General features: G+C 45.4%; 1 protein-coding gene across 1 annotated transcript in view; it reads right to left on the reverse strand.

Moving 5' to 3' along the window:
- The window catches only part of PLXNB2 (plexin B2), a 560635-nt gene that overhangs the window by 299591 nt on the left and 243360 nt on the right, over window positions 1–17684 (reverse strand). Inside the window, exon 3 of the mRNA XM_082254716.1 lies at window positions 7899–9015. Within this exon, the coding sequence (XP_082110842.1) occupies window positions 7899–9002 (1104 nt within the window). The 5' untranslated portion in view covers window positions 9003–9015. The remainder of the gene's footprint in view (window positions 1–7898; window positions 9016–17684) is intronic.

The raw sequence follows: 17684 nt of genomic DNA on the forward strand, positions 1-17684 counted from the left end.
CATGTTCATTAAAAAAAAAAAAAAAAATTGTACAAGGACAAACTTTTCCTGGTCTATGTGACCTATTCACAAAAAATGGATTTTTGTAAAATCTTACCGTAAAATCCTTTTCTCTTAGCTCATTGACAGACGTAGTCCTCGGTGATACACCACCTTCGGGTTATGTTGCCTCCACAGGAGCAGGACTAGACAGGAAATTAAAAAGCTCTGGCCACACCCCAGGGGCAGTCCCAGAGGGTATATCCTCTCTCTCTCTGCCTCAGCAAATCAGTTATGTGAAAAAGCAGTCTTTAGAGATTTTAACCCAACTCAAAAAACAGAGGGGCGGGGACTACGTCTGTCAATGAGCTAAGAGAAAAGGATTTTACGGTAAGATTTTACAAAAATCCATTTTTCTCTAGCGCTCATTGACAGACGTAGTCCTCGGTGATACACCACCTTCGGGACGTCCCAGAGCAGTATCACAACTGAGGGGTGGGAAAATGGAAATCAAATCCCAATCTAGAAGGCCCAACCGGTGCCAACTAGAAGTTTACAATGCTCATCCTTAATGATGAGACTCAACAAAAAAAGAGAAAAAAAAATTTTTTTTTTTTTTTTCAAACAGAAAAAACCCTCGAGGTAGACCACCGGTCTCCTCAAATTGCGGCCTGCAAAACCTTGCGGCCAAATGAGGCATCCGCCGATGCCGTCACATCAATTTTATAGAACTTTGTAAAGGTATGTACCGACGACCAGGTGGCCGCCTTACATACCTGGACCACTGACGCCTGATGGCGAAAGGCCCAGGAAGTACTGAGCGCTCGAGTGGAGTGCGCCCTAACAGGGAACGGAGGACTCTGACCCTTAATAGAATAAGCCTGTACCACCGTTTGTCTAATCCATTTGGCAATGGTCGCGGCAGATGCAGGCAAACCCTTTCTGGGGCCATCCGTGATCACAAAAAGTGAATCCGTCTTACGGAATGATTCCGTAGCTTTCAGGTATACCCTGATTGCCCGAACCACATCTAAGGAATGCAACGCATGTTCCCGATGATGCTTGGGCTGAGGACACAAGGAAGGTAGTACAATATCTTCATTCAGATGAAAATCTGAAACCACCTTGGGAAGAAAAGATGGCTTAGGATGAAGTACTACCTTATCCCTATGAATCACTAGGTATGGGGACTGGCATGATAATGCAGCCAGTTCTGACACCCTGCGAGCAGAAGTAATAGCCACCAAGAAGGCCACCTTCTGGGATAAAGTAAGCAAGGGAATCTCCCTGATGTTTTCAAAGGGAGGTTTCTGTAGAACCGACAAAACCAAATTAAGATCCCAAGGCGGTAAGGGCGCGCGGACTGGAGGAGCCAGGTGCCGCACCCCCTGGATGAAATTCCGCACCAAGGATTTGGTAGCTAAAGGCTTCTGAAAGAAGATTGCTAATGCTGAAACTTGACCCTTGATGGTGCTCAAGGCTAGCTTCTGCTCAACCCCTTGTTGCAAAAAAGGCCAATATTCGAGACACCGAATAGGTACGTGGAGGAAATCCTAAAGATTCGCACCACGCAATATAAGTTTTCCATGTGTGATAATAGACTTTGTTGGAAGTCGCTTTCCTTGCTTTAATAAGGGTAGGAATGACTGAAGCTGACAAACCTCTGTCCTTCAGTACTTGGGTCTCAATGGCCAGGCCATTAAACCCAGCGACTGTAAAGCATGATGGTAAATAGGTCCTTGAGACCACAGACACTCCCTGAGACGAAGTTCCCACGGAACGTGTACGACTAACATGTCCAAGTCGGCCAGGCCGGCTTGAGGAGGCCAGCCTAGAATTTCTAGGACCACTGGCACTGATTGAATCTGAACCAGGCGTCCCTAGAGGTATCTGGCCCCGACCATCCGAGAAAGTCTGGTCGTTTTCTGTTCCCACACATTTATCAGATACCTGATAGTTATCAGGAAAGGTGATCTTTTCTGGTTGAACCTCAGGGACCGAAGTCACCCGACTAGAGGCTACTTGGCCTATCTGGTCAACCAGATCCGATTCCTGTGAGGTATCGGGACTAATCTTGGGAAAAGGTAAAGGAAAAGATCTATTCAGGGAACGGTAACTACCGCTTCCTGTAGTACTTAAATGTTGGAAGGGAAGAATCGCACCGGTAGTAGTGGTTGATGCTCGATCTAATGTCCTGAATACCGGTGAAAACGTCCCCCCACCCTGAAACCGGGTGGGGGCGCACCTTCAGGCTGTGTACTCCTTTGCTTCGGGTTTGGCTGGGTTGGTCCCCTTCTTGAACCCTCCTGGAGGAGTCTTGCCTTTCCCGCTAGTACCAGCCGGGCGCCCTTTATGGGCGGTAAAGAAAGGTCCTCGCTTGTTGCGAGGTCCCTTAGCTTTAGCAGCCTGTGGCAAAAAAGTGCTCTTGCCCCCAGTGGCATCCTTAATGATTTCATCTAGGTTGGCCCCAAATAGACGATTCCCCTGAAAGGGGAGATTTGTCAAGGTCTTTTTGGAACCTAGGTCAGCTGACCAGCATTTTAACCACAGCACACGTCTGAGGATCACCGCTGTCTTAGATGCATGCCCTAATAAGGGAGTAGTGTCCAAGGCTGCGTCACAGATAAACTGTAGCCCTTGTATAATCTGTTCCATCAAATCAGATGTCTCCTGGGGAATATCTTTTCCCCTAAGTTCTTGGCGTACCATTTTCGCCCATTCCGTAAGTGTCTGGGAAACTAGACCAATAACAATTACTGGTCTAAAAGCTGACCCTATCAGAGAGAAGATGGTGCGGGACTCTGCTTCCATCTTTCGATCCACCGGATCCTTAAAGGACGAAGTGTCCTCCACTGGAATAACCGTGGCTTTATTCAGCCTGGAAATAGGCGGATCCACGACTGGTGGTACCGTCCATTTCTTAATGATGGATTCCTCAAACGGATAGCGTCTAGCAATACGCTTGGAAATAGTAAAGGTACGTTTAGAATGCTCCCATTCTCCTTTAATCTGATTACCGAAACATTTAGGTACAGGAAAAGCCTTCATCTTGATGGGCTTATTAGTACCAAAAGGAATCTCTGTTTCAGTTGCCTCTGCCGGTAAAGCCTCAAGTTTTAAGGTTTCCTGCACTGCCACAACTAGTGCGTCCACCAATGCTTCTTCCTGAATAATAGCAGGAGAAGAAGCGTCCTCCTCACTGTCTGAGGGGGCTTTACCTGGGATAACAGCCCTTGCAGAGGAACCTGCAATTGCCGTGACCACCTCTGAATCTGAGTCAGAGGTGTCAGATGGTATAGGGGTAGGCGGGGGTCGCTTCCTTGACCCCCGTCCCTGACAGGCCGCCTCCACCCGAGCCACCATAGACTCCAAAATTGCTGTAAATGACTCTACACTCTGTGCACCGGCGGGTCCCGTGGCCCCCTCGAGGGAAACAGGTGGGGGAATATGTGTGGCAGGGTCCATGATAATTCCAGTTACTTCCTGGATAATATAATTCAAAAATAAAACTTTTTTTTTTTTTTTTTTTTTTCGACCCCCAGCGCCACAAAAGCCCCTTAGTGTTACCTGCTAGGGATCCCTATCGATCGAGAGAGAGAGAGAGAGATAGACCCCCAGGCTCACCACTTGATGCTCAGAGTTTAACTGCAACAGGTTACAGCGCTGTCTTGACAAACAGGAAGTCTTTTGGCTGGCTGCCCAGGAAACAAGGAGGCGGCTCCGCCCCTCTGTACGCCTTCCGGCGCCTCCCCCAAGCTCCACAAGGTGTTTGGATCACCTCAAACATGGCCGCCCCCATGCTGGAGACACGAGGTTACGCCAAAATGGCGGCTCGTGCGATCCAGCAAAAAAAATGGCGGCGGCCCGTACTGAATAGCGGTGTGCTGCAGGGCACACAACACTCTCTCTGCATGGGGATATGGCGTGGTTGGCGGTACCGGCCCTGGCGGACCGCATGGCCGTTCGGGAGGCCTGCTAATAGCTGGAGATCTGATTAGGAAGGCAGTCTACATGTCCGTGGCTTCTGACTGGTAGGTAGCTATTCTTAACCCATAAGATTCCCAGAATGCCACAGATTACATCTTTAAAACATGTATACAATTAGATTGTTAGCTCCCAAACCAAGCCTCCTGGCTTTTGCACACATAAAATCACACTCAAAGTAGGAGGATCTGTGTCATGTTGTAGGATAGAAAGGGACTCTATCTTACCATACAGAGAGGGGCCCGCGTTCACCACAAAACCCGTCAGGGGGAAAGGGGGAACATACTACTCACCATACCGGAACCAGGCGGGCACCAACTCCTGACAGTACCCCTCTCCACCGGGGCGGGAGAGCTGTCGACCGATACGGACGCCGTGACTCATGGTCTTTGGCGTTTCAGCGAGACGTTTAACTCGCGTGGACAGTCCTTTAATGGGACTTTGTCGCGGCCGACCCAGCGCGGAGCTATGGCCTGCACGCGCTCGTAGGCTGAACTGGGGTGACCACCAGATCTCAACATCCAGCCCGTCGCCCAGTTCAGCTTTCTTGCTTGAAGATCTCACAGGAACACTGGAGAAAAAAGCGGTCTAAAAAATCCTTTAAGAAAAAATTCTTGCCAGGACCTAAGATCCCAGCAAGGTATCTAGGTCCTTACTCCTAACTAGACAGAAAATAACTGATTTGCTGAGGCAGAGAGAGAGAGGATATACCCTCTGGGACTGCCCCTGGGGTGTGGCCAGAGCTTTTTAATTTCCTGTCTAGTCCTGCTCCTGTGGAGGCAACATAACCCAAAGGTGGTGTATCACCGAGGACTACGTCTGTCAATGAGCGCTAGAGAAATTGAGGCATTGCGGCTCATCCACTTTATTTCCCTCTATGAACTGTCTTTTTTTAGAGCTCATCCGCCTTAATACACAATTTATGTGAAATAATTATACAGGTTAACATGAAAAGCACTATTCCAGGGTCTTACATGCCGTAACGATACATTATAGAACCAACTTGAATATGTGAATCATGGATGTCAATAAATGCATTTACATCCAGAGTGCATATCATGTAGCAAGCTGAAAATTACATTTTAGTCTACAATTACTGAGTAAAACAAGACCAATTACACATCCATTTTCTGTAAGCTAATATTTTTTTTAGCAGCAGCCACCATTCAAGTCCATTTTACCTATTGCCAACAAGCATGATCACTTAGCCATAAGACATGGGTCTGACAATAGACAGAGAACCTAAGATCATAAGCACAAATTACGAGGAAACTACAAAGCTTGGTGTTTTAAAGCCCTGATGACTCTACAAGCAGCCTTTACTTGAAATTGTATAATATATTATGTGTAATCAGTTTAGTTTTGCTACCAATTTAATGTTGGGAATTGTCCTCACTTATATACGCCTTAAAGCAGCCCTCAAAAATTCCACTCGCCTGCTTGCATTTTGCAAGTGGAATGATGAGGAGGGCGAGTAAGAACAGGGCTGTGCTGTATGGGGAATATGCAGCTCCTCTGTTCAGCCTGCCCCTCCCACTGTCACAAGGCTGTGTGTGTTTCATAGCCCAGTGAGCAGCTCCCCCCCTCCAGGAATGGGAGAGGCTGCATCTGTTCTGCCTTCACCCGCACCCCCCCTCTCTCTCTCTCTCTCCCTCCCTGTTCCCGCCCACACACTCAGTGCAGCCTGTGTGTGAAAAAGATGTGTGGGCGGGAAAGTTTAATTAACAGCCAGCAGCTACATGGTGAACTGAGTAAGATGAGCACTGTGACCGGACTTACTCCTCCCTACCCTGTCAACCCCCCTCTGTCCCTGTCATCAACCCCCCTGACATCTCCCCCTCTCTCCCTGTCACCGGCACCCCTCCACCTCCCCGCCCTCTGTCCCTGTCACCCCCCCTCTGTCCCTGTCACCTCCTGTCTCTCCCTGTCATCCCCCCCTCTGTCCCTGTCACCCCCTCTTTCTCTCTCTCCGTTTCACCCCCTTGCTCTCTGTCACCCCCTCGCTCTCTTCCTCCGTGTCACCCCCTCGCTCTCTTCCTCCGTGTCACCCCCCCTCTCCGTGTCAGTCCCCTTTGCCTCTCTCCCTGTCAGTCCCCTTTGCCTCTCTCCCTGTCAGTCCCCTTTGCCTCTCTCCCTGTCAGTCCCCTTTGCCTCTCTCCCTGTCAGCCCCCTTTGCCTCTCTCCCTGTCAGCCCCCTTTGCCTCTCTCCCTGTCAGCCCCCTTTGCCTCTCTCCCTGTCAGCCCCCTTTGCCTCTCTCCCTGTCAGCCCCCTTTGCCTCTCTCCCTGTCAGCCCCCTTTGCCTCTCTCCCTGTCATCCCCCTTTGCCTCTCTCCCTGTCAGCCCCCTTTGCCTCTCTCCCTGTCAGCCCCCTTTGCCTCTCTCCCTGTCAGCCCCCTTTGCCTCTCTCCCTGTCAGCCCCCTTTGCCTCTCTACCTGTCAGCCCCCTTTGCCTCTCTCCCTGTCAGCCCCCTTTGCCTCTCTCCCTGTCAGCCCCCTTTGCCTCTCTCCCTGTCAGCCCCTCTCTGTCAACCCCCCCTGTCTCTCTGTCAAACCCCCTCTCTCTCTGTTGAACTCTCTCTCTCTCAGTTGTTGTTAATATTTATTTTTGTAACTTAATTCTGAAAAAAAACATTTAACAGTGTAATTTTATGAGATATTTTACTAAGGCGTGTTTAGGGGCGGAGCAGGGTAGGGTTTGGGTGGGGCAACAAGTGGCAAGTAACTCTTAAGGCCTGGCTAGCAGCTCAGGACTTGAAATTTTGAGTCCTGCTTTAAAGGTACCTTTGGGAACATGTTACATAATCCACCAGTTTTTAGCGTGGAACATGTTACATGCTCCCACTCCTGCAGCTGCCATCCGCTCCACTCTCTGTAGAGGCTTCTCTCTTCTTCCCTCGCTTGCTGACACTTTTTTTAAAAAAAAAGACATGACTTTGGGTGTCCTGCCCACCCGGCTGCATCATTCATTTACAGTGAAGACTTGTAGTTTCAAATAACTATCATGGCGCTGTTGATCGCTCTGGTAGTTAATTTATTCCTCCTGTTAGGGTGCATCTGCCTGCCCGTACGAGGTACAAGCAGACAGATACACTGACAAGTCTGCAGGAGTCCTGCATGGCATCCGGTGATATCGGGTGCAATGCTTACAGGCTCCAAGTAAGAATAAATACTACACTTTTTAATACCTGCAAAAAGATGTGCATTATTTATTTTTTTTAACAAGGTATACTTATTCTTTAACCTCTCCAAATTGTAGAATGGTTGATGCTAATGGTGCTTTAAAGGCTTCAACAAATCTGCTTGAGGCTTACCAAAAAGCTTTGCAAATTATTTCAAAAGTTTGCTGTACACACTGCCCTTATACAAGCTGAAGTGTGTGTAAACAAAAATTGTTGTTAAGAATTTTTTCTGTCTGAGATGCCAGAGAAGTGATGTTTTTTTTCAGCTCCTGTTACACTCATACAAGAATGAGGTTGCGGTTGTCACAAGGACTGGGATAGAAACAGACACCAATCAAAACTTGACAGAGGCTCCAACTCTACTCTGAAAAGATTTTGGTTTGATTTAGGCTTTAAAAACACAAGGCAAAGTGACAGAGCCTGGAGATAGTCCACCGCCCCTCTGGCTTTCCTTCTTACTAAGCCACGTTCACTTGCTGCTGCAGCATCCTAGCCTGTCTAAACCCTGGTGTTGGCACTCACACAAGGGATCCTGGTTACTGCCACACTGAAGGGATCATTTTGATGTGTGGAAGCGGCTTGATTGTATGAATAGTGGATTACAACTCCTTGGTGGAATGGCTATCAAACACCATCACTTTGCAATGAATCAGTAAAAAAGGACAAGGTCTCTGTAAATAAAGCTCACTCTAATACTAGGACATATTTAGGTTTGCAGTGCATAAAGATTATACTTTTTTAACAGCTTACTGTACCTGTTTTTCACAACCTATTTTTTCACCAAATGGCTTTGTAAATATGCTCTCGCTATCTTGGTTTACAGATTCTTCAGACCTGGTATAACACTCTTCACGATTTTTTTCAAATTGCTTGTTAATTTTACTCAGTGGAAACATACAAACAGCAGATTTTTCTCGATTATTGATAAAAGTGTTGAAAACTCCAAAGAGAACCTTATCCTGGACACTGGATATGTTCAATAATTCAGCTAGCGCCTGTCCTGGACTGGAAAGGAAAGCAGAAGTGCAGATATTATAAGGAATATTGTTGTGGTCTCTGCAGCCAAGATCCATCTCAACATAGGAAAAATAGTTATAATCCGATTTACACAATCGGGTAATTAGCGTGCGGTTTTTATTTAAGGTTTTATCCAACCGGCTGGAAATGAAATAGACACGATTAGGATCTTCAAAGACGGTGATAAACTGTTGTGTGTTGGCAGAGGTAGAGCCAGAGCCATATTTTAAGCTAGCAGAATCATGGTAAGTTTCAAAAGGGCCTTTATCATCCATTTCATCAAGTATTCGTGTGCTGATAATTATCCCATTGTCATGCGGACTTGTGCCCTTCCCAACGAAGAGAGCTCGTGGTCCATTATCTGTCATGTCTGCTATTAGCCCCACAGTTTCTACATTCTTATCGTTGCTGGCAACAAAAGACTTCTCTCCTCTGCTGTCATCATAAGAAATCTCTTTTGAGATATTGGTTTCCCTAAGAGAACAAATTCCTTTGAATAGGCTTCCACATACAACTATCCGTTCTTTTGGCCCGTCTAGTAAAAGCAGCTTGTTATAATTGTCACTAAGAAAAGCATTTGGACATGGGTTTTTATCTTGATCAATCGGAGGTATACATGCTTTGTCATCCTTTTTTGGTCCAGTTGAGACATTATAAACTAACTTGAGTTTCCCAGTAAGCTGATACAAATGATTAACTGCTCCTACGTAAACAAAACCTGTGTTTTCATCAACTGTTAGGTGGTTCAGTTCTGTGTCGCTCATAAAAGTGGTATAGGATTCTGTTTTTGACAAAAGTACAATGAAAATAAGAATGCACAAAATATGGATCCATTCCGCCATTTCTAGGTAAAGCCTGTAGAAAAAAAAAAAGAGAAAGAAAAGTCACTGAAAACTGCATTAGCAGGCTTACACAAGCATGCCAAATCAAGCTATAGGTTGCACAGAACAATATAACTTGCACTTATTTGCCACCATCATCATTTAAAAATTGTCAAAAATATAACTTTCTGGTGTCTAAACACATTCATTAAAACGCTGTTGCAGATCTAAAGGCTTTAGCTGTAAAATAGTGTGTACAATCTTAAATGCTAAAGCTCCGTAAAGAGAATCTGTAGTCTTTTTAAAAGTATTTTAGACACACATGGCAGTGATCTGCTTAAAATTGAAAGCTAAACATTCAATGCATATGAGCTTCTTTAAAACTGTCCCTGATGTTCTAACGCAGGGGTGTCCAAACTACGGCCCTCCAGCTGTTATGGAACTACACATCCCATGAGGCATTGTAAATCTCTGACATTCACAGACATAACTAGGCATGATGAGAATTGTAATTCCTGAACAGCTGGAGGGCCATAGTTTGGACACCCCTGTTCTAACGTAATAGTCCTACCACGGGTCCAATCACGGGTCCAATCACTGCCACTAGTCCTAGACCTGACTGGGGATGGCGAGAAACCGGGGGGGGGGGGGGTACGGTGGTTGTTCGCTGTCAAGCAATCTATGGCCTCAGCACACCTTCTATACGTTGACAGAAGTCATTTGACCTTCCAGTAGCAGCTTTGTTCTAGGACCTGCAGAAGATGGCCACGTAAAGCCGAAGCTTTGTGCACACTCCGGGGGATCCAATATCCACGGCATGGCCAACATTGGCTCACGAACATCCCCACACCTCTGAAGCTCCCCTGAGTCAGCAGCCGTGACCAAACATCGGAGAGAGAGTTACCCGGCTCCAGAAACTGTCCGGGTTTTTCCAGACTAAGCCAAAGAGGGTGGAGGGAGACATTCCGGGCCAGCGGCCATGGCCGCTGCTCCTCTAGTGCCCGCCTCCCTTACACTCACTGATTCAGCTGATAGGTATGCAGAACACTCAGCAAGGGACAGCAGCTCTCTCTCGCCCAGTTAAATCGAAACCACAGAGGGATACAGAGAATGAAGCCTAAGAAGGGCCCTGGGAGGAGATGGATGCAAAAGGGGGGAAAACAAGTGCTGAACCCAACCGTCCAAAATCCATTAGCATCATTCGCCACAACAGGCCAGCCGGTCTCTGATGTAGTGCTAAAGGAGATGCTATGGTCCCTGCGCTTGTCATTACAATCAGATATGCAAGCTTGTTTCCACAAATTCTCGGCCGAGATACATGATCTGGGGGACAGAGATGACAACTTGAAGAATGGCGTGAGTTCATGCTTTACCTCATTCAATAACATGGTTGACGCTCACAACAAGCATAATGAGGACATTGAGTGGCTAAAATCCAAAATGGCTGACTTTGATCTTCAGGTTTTTCCGATGTGAATGATCTGAGGTATACCTGAATTGGTCCTACTACCCTCAACTACTTCACTACGTGCGAGATTTGTTTAAGGCGGCTGTCCCTACTCTCTCATCTGAAGATCTCACTATTGATAAGATCCATAGGGTCCCTAAGCCATCTTATCTACTACGCAAAATACCTAGGGACGTTCTATGCAAATCCACTATTTTCAAGCCAAAGAACGCATCCTGACCGTGTTCTGCAAAAAAGACCTCCTTCCTGAACAAGTCATATCTATTCAAGTTCTCCCTGACCTCTTGGCCCACACTTTACTATGCCGCAAGAATTTAGCAACTATCAGCAAAGCTCTGCACAACGATGACATACTTTATCAGTGGAAATACCCTGCAGCAACACTCAAGATCACCTGTGAAGGGCACACCTTGCTAATCAACTTTATGGAGGAGGGCATTACCTTACTCAAATCATGGATCATCCCAGAACCTTTCACCCATCAAGCAACGGATAGAGCATCTTCTCACAACTACCAGGAATGGCAGAAGGTTTCCCATAAAAAGGGGCATCATCCTCAAACAACATAGGGTCATACCACCTGAGAAGTACAACCCCATTGCCTGCCATGCCCCCAGCAGCGCTTACATGTTTTTCTATCTTGGATAACCCACTGTGTAAGCAGTCTGTCTGCTTCTGGTTCATGTTTGAACCTCTACTTTTTATATTCTCCTGTTATACCCTTTTGGAGGAGTGCTTGGATTACGCTCCGTCATTGTTATGTATGTTTTTTATGATTTTTTTGTTATTGGTTTACACTCATGATTGGATCGCAGAAGGAATCTCACCAGCTATCCCACCTCACCAGCTACACTATAAAGTGTGTTACACAGTCCTACACAACAGGCATGTTCTTGCTTCCTTATCCTTCCTGTCTACTATGCTCATACACAACTACTGCCAAAGTCGGTTTGTGCAGCACGTTTTACTCGTAAAATCCCTCAGATGGAATCGCCCTTAAATTCCTGTATCTTAATACCTGAGACTTGGAACAATCCAGCTAAGCGATTTTCATTATGGAAGGAGGCTGTGGTTTCTAAAGCTGATGTCTTGATCACTCAAGAAACGCAGTTCCAAGCTTCTTCAGTTCCCAAGTGCTACCATAAAGACTTCCCCAACTTGTTCATGGCTAACTATTTATCCAGGAAAAGAGTTGTTCTTATAGCCATTAAAAACTGTTACATTTACTCTACATTCCTCCCTTCTTGACAAGGGGGGCATTATATAATTCTGGTATGCGATAATAATGCCCAATATACTATCATTGGAATGTATGCTCCCAATTTACATCCAGGTCGTTTTCTCCGCAAATTGTTTGTCAAATTGCACAAAATCGAAAGTGGTAACCTCAGTGTGTGGAGACCTAAATTCAGTTGTTGATCCTGATCTGGACTAGTCCGCCAGCAGGGGAGCTCGCTCCTTTTCTATGCGCCCTCTCTTGCTTACGGAGGATGTCTGACACCTGGCGCTGCCTCCATGCGTCCAAGAGAGTCTACACACTATTCGCAAAGACATAATCCATATTCCTGCATTGATTACTTCCTGGCTTCTGCAGAGGGTTGTGTCTTCTGAGATCAGACATAACGTGGGCTGATCAGTGTGCCTGACTATCTCAGAGGAAAACTGCTGCACCCCTATCCGCACATGGTGAAGTAACAACAAATTGAAAAAAACAGAAGAAGTTGCAAAAAGATGGCTCAAACACAGGTATTGAAAAACTGTACTTTATTGAGTGGAGGACAATAAAAGATTAAACATACAAATGCAATAAAAAGAAAAAAATCAATCAAAACAAATAGAAAAACATGTTCATGGGCCCACAAGCTGCAAACCTGTGGAGAAAAGTGTCCCGGCTCATCAACACACACTGGTAAACCCCTCGAAGACTCCACCCCCAACCCCGACCCACCAAAAACCACACACCCATGAACTGCCTGCAATTGACCAAAAAATCCTCTCATTAGGATATGGCATTCAGAGAGGGGGAAGATATCGTGCCTCTTGCGAAAAAGGGATTGTGATATAATTCAAAATGACAGGTGATTCATGGAAAACACACAGTTCAGCGGGCTGAAGGGATCTAAAGCCACCAGTGGATCTTAATATCCAAGTGATTGGAAGACACCTGGGATCTGCAGTCCACATTTGAGACCTCTCTCTCTTGCCACTTCATAGGAGAAGGATCAGTGTAGAAATACTAAACACTTGGGGTGAAGTAGGTGTTATGGCATCAAATGACACCTAGTAATGTGAGCAGGATTATATGAGACAAAACAAGGATCTTCAGGCTTTAGCTTAGAAAAATGCAAGCACGGCAGTGAAATGACCTCAGAAACTCCACTCATCCCCCAGGACTGGTAGTATGATAAATGGATTCAGGGTTCCACTTGTAAGCAAGAGGGTGTATAACAGAGTCCAGATAGATTCCTAGCTTGGAAAACTGTGTTCCTCATAGGCAAATATAAACATGGAAGCTTAGAGTCCCATACCAGAGATAGGGGCGATGAGGAGGAGGTAAAATAAGCAAATGCATGTAAGGTGTTTTAGGCAATGAAATCACAGTCTCACATGCTTGATCCAGGTGTCACAGAAGGTGCCAAACATCCAGGGTGGGGATGGTGCCCCAGGAGGAGAGAGGAGGACAGGTGCTGAACCGTGGGTCTTGTATTGCCGCTACGGCGGTGGCGTGCAGGTCCGGGCGGGAGGCGGAGGCGAAGCCGTGTGGGACCTCAATGTGTTTCACGTGACCCAGCACGCTTCATCAGGATGTAGCGGCAATACAAGACCCATGGATCAAGACCGTGAGGCCTGCCTGTATGTGAGTTGTGCTGAGACACCCTAATATGGCTTTTAGCAGTGGCTGAGACTGATTTATTTTCATTTTGAATTATATCACAATCCCCTTTTTGCAAGAGTCAATTTTAGTCAATTGCAGGCAGTTCATGGGTGTGTGGTTTTTGGTGGGTCTGGGTCGGGGTGGGGGGTGGAGCCTTCGAGGTGTTACCAGTGTGTTGATGATCCGGGACACTTTTCTCCACAGGTTTGCAGCTCGTGGGCCCATGAACATGTTTTTCTATTTGTTTTGATTGATTTTTTCTTTTTATTGCATTTGTATGCTTAATCTTTTATTGTCCTCCACTCAATGTGCAATTTTTCAATACCTGTGTTTGAGCCATCTTTTTGCAACTTCTTCTGTTTGTTTTTTCAATTCAATGCTTCAGTTGCTTGGCTCACCGGTCATACTACCTTAAGGTATTCTCCAATGGTGTCTATTTCTCGCCCGTTTCCCTAGTGAGGGCGGTGAAAATCAATCCCTGGGGTTCTCCCTATTCCCCCTTCCCCTCAATTTATTTGAAGTAACAACAAACTCCTTATGAAACAGAGTTATAGCGGTGTGCTCCTTCAACACCAACACCTCCGAAACTTTTTTCACCACAACCATATTCTTGATACAGATGCTTTTGTAACATGGAATGCCCATAAGGCATACATGTGGGGGATATTCATCAGATTAGTGCCCGAGAAGAGAAGCATAGATCCTATAGGATGCAGGATATCCTAGCTTCTATCCACTCCCTTGAAAGCCAAAACAAATCTTCACCAAATTCCACATAAGCTGACTAGGCTGCAATTAGATTTGAGAGCTCCATTAAAAAGACAACCATGATAGGCTATTGCGACAACTAAGCTCAAATATTATGCCCAACATAGTTACATAGTTTGTGAGGTTGAAAAAATACATCAGTCCATCCAGTTCAACCTATGATGTGTGTGTGTTAGTACATTGTATACCCCTGTATGTTGTGGTCTTTAAGGTGCCCATCTAATAGTTTTTTAAACTTTCGATGCTCCCTGCTGATACGACTGCTTGTGGAAGCGAATTCCACATCCTTACTGCTCTGACAGTGAAGAACCCCTTACGTATTTTAAGGTTAAACCGTTCTTCCACTAGTTTTAGTGAGTGGCCACGTGTCTTATTGTATTCCCTTTCTCTAAAAAGTTTGTTCCTTATGCTAGGGTCCTCACCAGTACAGTATTTGTACATTGATATCATATCCCCCCTCAAGAGTTTCTTCTCCAGAGAGAATAAGTTCAATGCTTGTAGTCTTTCCTCATAGCCGATGCCCTCCATTCCCCTAATTATTTTTGTTGCCCTTCTCTGGACTCTCTCCAGTTCCAGCACATCATTCCTGAGGACTGGTGCCCAGAACTGGACAGCATACTCCAGATGTGGCCGGACCAGAGTCTTGTAGAGTGGGAGAATCTCTTTATTTTTGGAGTGAATCCCCTTTTTTTATACATGCCAGTATTCTGTTGGCTTTGCTTGTAGCGGCTTGGCATTGCATGCCACTGCCAAACCTATTGTCCACTAGGACCCCCAGGTCCCTTTCCATCTTAGATTCACCCAGAGGTTTCCCCCCTAGTGAGTAGCTTGCTTTTGTGTTTCTGACGCCCAAGTGCATTACTTTACATTTTTTCAACATTAAACCTCATCTAACAGACAAAATGATGCAGCGCAAATCCTGTAAATAATGGCATAAGAAATAAAGAGTCCCAAAAAGATGAAAGAGACAGTTCCTTAGGTCCAATCTGTGTTGAAAGAGGATATAGGAGACAACGACTCCACACAGTGATCTCCCTCCACCATAAAGCACACTGATGCCCTCACCTCATGATTCGACCACTGTGTTACCAGAGGTCAAAAATCGCAGTGTCAATCCACATCAATAAGCAGGCTTCAGGTACATTCGTATACACTCCTTGATAACTAAGGACCAGATAGGACTCACAGACCGGATTCCCCAAATGTAGACATTCCAAGGTATAAATGAAAGAAGAAAACCTCTAAGTGCAGACTGCCAGTACTAAACTTCTTTTAATAAATATAGTTTGCACTTACATGGTAAACGATAAACACAGGCACATCAGTACAGGTGCACATCGATAAGACTTCAGCGTCGTGGGCTGTGCATACCAGCAGCCAGCCACACACGCTCGGAAGTCGGAACAGCAGCAGAAGCGGGTGACGTCAGACGTCACCCGCTTTTTTATGTGTTTTTAACAGTGTGGGTATTTTTACATTATATGGATGTGCCTTCATTTGTAAAGATATATACATGTGTTATTTATTACAGCAGCGGTTGATGTCAGGTCTTTTAATTGTCTGAGATATGGAAAAAAGTTTTTACAAATTGACCATGAGTCATTAGTATTTATAAGAGACCTTGTGGGTTCTTTTACTTGAAGGATGTAATACTTGACATTGACCACTAGATGTCCTCAGTGTTTTGTCAAGTACGTCCTCAAGATCATGTGAGCAGCGTCAGGTTATATAATCATGTTGGTGACTGATAGGCTCCACCCCCGCTGACGAAGTCCCGGTGGACGTAACGTACGTACGGGAGGTTGAGCCGCATCCGTCTGACGTCACCCGCTGCTGCTGCTGTTCCGACTTCCGAGCGTGTGTGGCTGGCTGCTGGTATGCACAGCCCACGACGCTGAAGTCTTATCGATGTGCACCTGTACTGATGTGCCTGTGTTTATCGTTTAGAATGTAAGTGCAAACTATATTTATTAAAAGAAGTTTAGTACTGGCAGTCTGCACTTAGAGGTTTTCTTCTTTCATTTATACCTTGGAATGTCTACATTTGGGGAATCTGGTCTGTGAGTCCTATCTGGTCCTTAGTTATCAAGGAGTGTATACGAATGTACCTGAAGCCTGCTTATTGATGTGGATTGACACTGCGATTTTTGACCTCTGGTAACACAGTGGTCGAATCATGAGGTGAGGGCATCAGTGTGCTTTATGGTGGAGGGAGATCACTGTGTGGAGTCGTTGTCTCCTATATCCTCTTTCAACACAGATTGGACCTAAGGAACTGTCTCTTTCATCTTTTTGGGACTCTTTATTTCTTATGCCATTATTTACAGGATTTGCGCTGCATCATTTTGTCTGTTATATCTCTCTGGGATTTTTTGCTGTGTATCCTGGGTCGGTGTTCAGCTGGCATTTCCATCTAGTTTAGCTACACTTACCTGTCTGCGCTGATTGTTTTTTCATTTACTGTTTTATTAAACCTCATCTGCCATGTAGTTGCCCACCCCATTATTTTGTTCAGGTCCGCTTGTAAGATTTCCACATCCTGCATAGAAGATATTGGCATGCTTAGTTTAGTATCATCCCCAAATACCGAGATTGTGCTAGATATCCCCTCCTCTAGATCATTTATGAATAAATTAAACAAGACTGGTCCCAGGACAGAACCTTGGGGGACCCCACTTTCCACACCCACCCAATCAGAGTACCCCCATTAATCACCACCCTCTGGACTCTCCCCTGGAGCCAGTTCTCTATCCAGGTACTCACCCTATGGTCCATACCTACATTCCTTCGTTTGTACAGTAAGCGTTTGTGGGGAATGGTGTCAAAGGCCTTTGCAAAGTCCAGATACACCACATCCACAGGCTTACCTTTATCTAGGTGGAAGCTCACTTCATCGTAGGTTAATAGATTGGTTTGGCAAGAACTATTTTTCATGAATCCATGCTGATTACTACTAATAATACTGTTTTCATTACTAAAGTCTTGTATATGGTCCCTTAACATCCCCTCCAAAATCTTGCAGACTACTGATGTTAGGCTGACCGGCCCTATAGTTACCTGGGATATATCTCAGCCCTTTTTTAAATATTGGTACCACATTGGCTTTTTTCCAATCAGCTGGCACCATACCCGTCTGTAGACTATCCTTAAAGATAAAAATTGGAAAGGAAAATTGGTCTGGCAATCACCTGGCTGAGCTCTTTAAGAACCCTTGGGTGCAAGCCACCCGGTCCCAGTGATTTATGTTAAGTTTCTCTAGTTTAGTTCCAAGTCTATCTTCTGTTAGCCATGGCGGTACTTCCTGAGGTGTATTATTTAGTTTAGCCTTACAAGCTGGGTTAGTGTAGCTCCCCGATTCTTTTGTGAAGACAGAAGAGAAGAAATTATTTAACACTTCCGCCTTTTCTCTGTGGCCATATTTCCCTTGTCGTCTTTTATGGGGCCAATGTGTTCTGGCCCCGCTTTCTTACTGTTCATATACTATATATATATATATATATATATATATATATATAATTTCTTGGGGTTCTTTTTACTCTCTTCCGCTATATGTCTCTCGTGTTCTATTTTAGCCGCCTTGATTTTGTCTTTA

Source organism: Pelophylax lessonae (genome assembly GCF_965119305.1).
Source record: "Pelophylax lessonae genome assembly, chromosome: 4".
NCBI classification, from domain to species: domain Eukaryota; kingdom Metazoa; phylum Chordata; class Amphibia; order Anura; family Ranidae; genus Pelophylax; species Pelophylax lessonae.